The 1,714-nt window shown below is 46.7% G+C and overlaps 1 protein-coding gene across 1 annotated transcript in view; it reads left to right on the forward strand.

The window, feature by feature from the left end:
• Positions 1-1,097, forward strand: part of LOC104626670 (SLIT-ROBO Rho GTPase-activating protein 3-like) — a gene marked incomplete at both ends in the record, with an annotated part of 24,922 nt that extends 23,825 nt beyond the window's left edge. The window contains one exon of the mRNA XM_010294648.1: positions 969-1,097. Within this exon, the coding sequence (XP_010292950.1) occupies positions 969-1,097 (129 nt within the window). The remainder of the gene's footprint in view (positions 1-968) is intronic.
• Between the last annotated feature and the right edge of the window lie 617 nt (positions 1,098-1,714).

The raw sequence follows: 1,714 nt of genomic DNA on the forward strand, positions 1-1,714 counted from the left end.
CGGACACCCGAGAAGCCGTGCTGACGCCAAGGAGGGCAGCGCGCTGGCACAGTGATGCTTTCTGATCCGGACACAGGACGCTGCTACAGGGGACGGTGGTTTGTTCATGTCTTGTTTTTAAAAACAGCGCTTTTAACAACAAATAGCTGTCCCAGGGTTCCTTCAGTCAGAGATTCGTGGCAGGCAAAAAAAGGCTTGGATATCTAAAATAACAGTGTTTCTTCCTCCACAGGCTGTTGGGGAGTTAAAGTGCAGCATTTAGTTGGCTCTGCTAGTCAAAACACTTAACTCCATTCTGGCTTCAGCAAATTCCCCCAGATCTCAGGATCTCCAAAACGGTTTAATTTTTCTGTTAATTTCTGAGGATAGGCGATATCTTCCCCAGGCAGGAAGCTTTTGCATGCATGTTGACCCAGCACCAGGACATCGTCTAGTGGCAAGCCTCTTTGAAGGGTTAATCTTTTGTGCTAAATCTTTAGACCAGTGATCTGCCTGAGAAAATGCCCCAGATCTGAGCACATCTGCTTTTCTACAGAGTTTTGAATTCTGGGTCCTGTTCTAAATTTTGTAGCTTGGGCCTCTGGGCCAGATTCCTCTTTGATACAGCTGCATAAACCTGGAGCAAGGCCAAATGTATGTCAGTGTATCTGGGAGGAAAATTTGGCCCTCTAATTTTGATTGATGCCAAAACCTCCATGAATGCACAGATAAAGGAGGAGCAGCTGTGCTCGGGATGCACTGAGTACATCTGCGCAGAATGCACTCGTTGTGCGCTGGCTGACAGTACCAGGGATGCTCAGATGTGATCTCCTCCATCCTGGCAAGGGTGCCTGTTTTCATACCCGATACCAAATTTTATTAATTAATGTGTCACATCCAGGCTGCAGGGTGCTACAGGGCCCTGCAGCAAGAGAAGCTGTGAAAGTAGCATCCTATTTGTGCTCTGATGCTCCATTTCGCTTTTTCAGAGACAAGCCAAATATTCTGAAAACAAGCTGAAGTGTACTAAAGCGAGGAATGACTCCCTGCTGACCCTGGCAGCCACCAACGCAGCTGTCAGTAAATACTACATCCACGACGTCTCTGACCTCATTGATGTAAGTGTTTCCTCCCTCTGCATGCATTTTGCCCCTTTTCTACCGCTAAGTGCACAGGTAACTCTTAGGCATGGTTTGGTCCTTAAATGTGCTCCCATGTGGTGGTAATCAAGAGGTATTTGTTGAGGCTTTAAAACGTGCTTAACTAGGGCCTGAAAATGTGCTGGAAATTGGATTTTATTTCTCCCTCTCTCCATGGTGTTTTTTTCCCTCCCAGCTGTGCACACGCATTTGACTTCCCTCCCAGTTGATGTAGGCATATATGAGCAGAGCTAGAGCTGCCGTTACATGGGAGTCACAGAACCATAGGATAGTTTGGACCGTTAAAGATCATCGGGTTGCCCAAAGCCTCATCTGACCTGACCTTGGACACTTCCAGTGATGGGGCATGCACATCTTCTCTGGGCAACACCCAGAGTTAGCCTCCTCTGAGCCATATGGTGGCCACATGATCATACAACAAAGTAATTGATTCACATTTATGCTACATATAAACTTTCATCAGTGTCTGGGAAAAAAAGGTGGAGTTTTTCATTATAACTGCAGGGTATGAACCAGCCTGAACCAAACGCTTTCCTGAGCACATAATCAGGGGAGTCCAGATTGAACTGAGTGGT

Source organism: Phaethon lepturus, unplaced genomic scaffold (genome assembly GCF_000687285.1).
Source record: "Phaethon lepturus isolate BGI_N335 unplaced genomic scaffold, ASM68728v1 scaffold50409, whole genome shotgun sequence".
NCBI classification, from domain to species: domain Eukaryota; kingdom Metazoa; phylum Chordata; class Aves; order Phaethontiformes; family Phaethontidae; genus Phaethon; species Phaethon lepturus.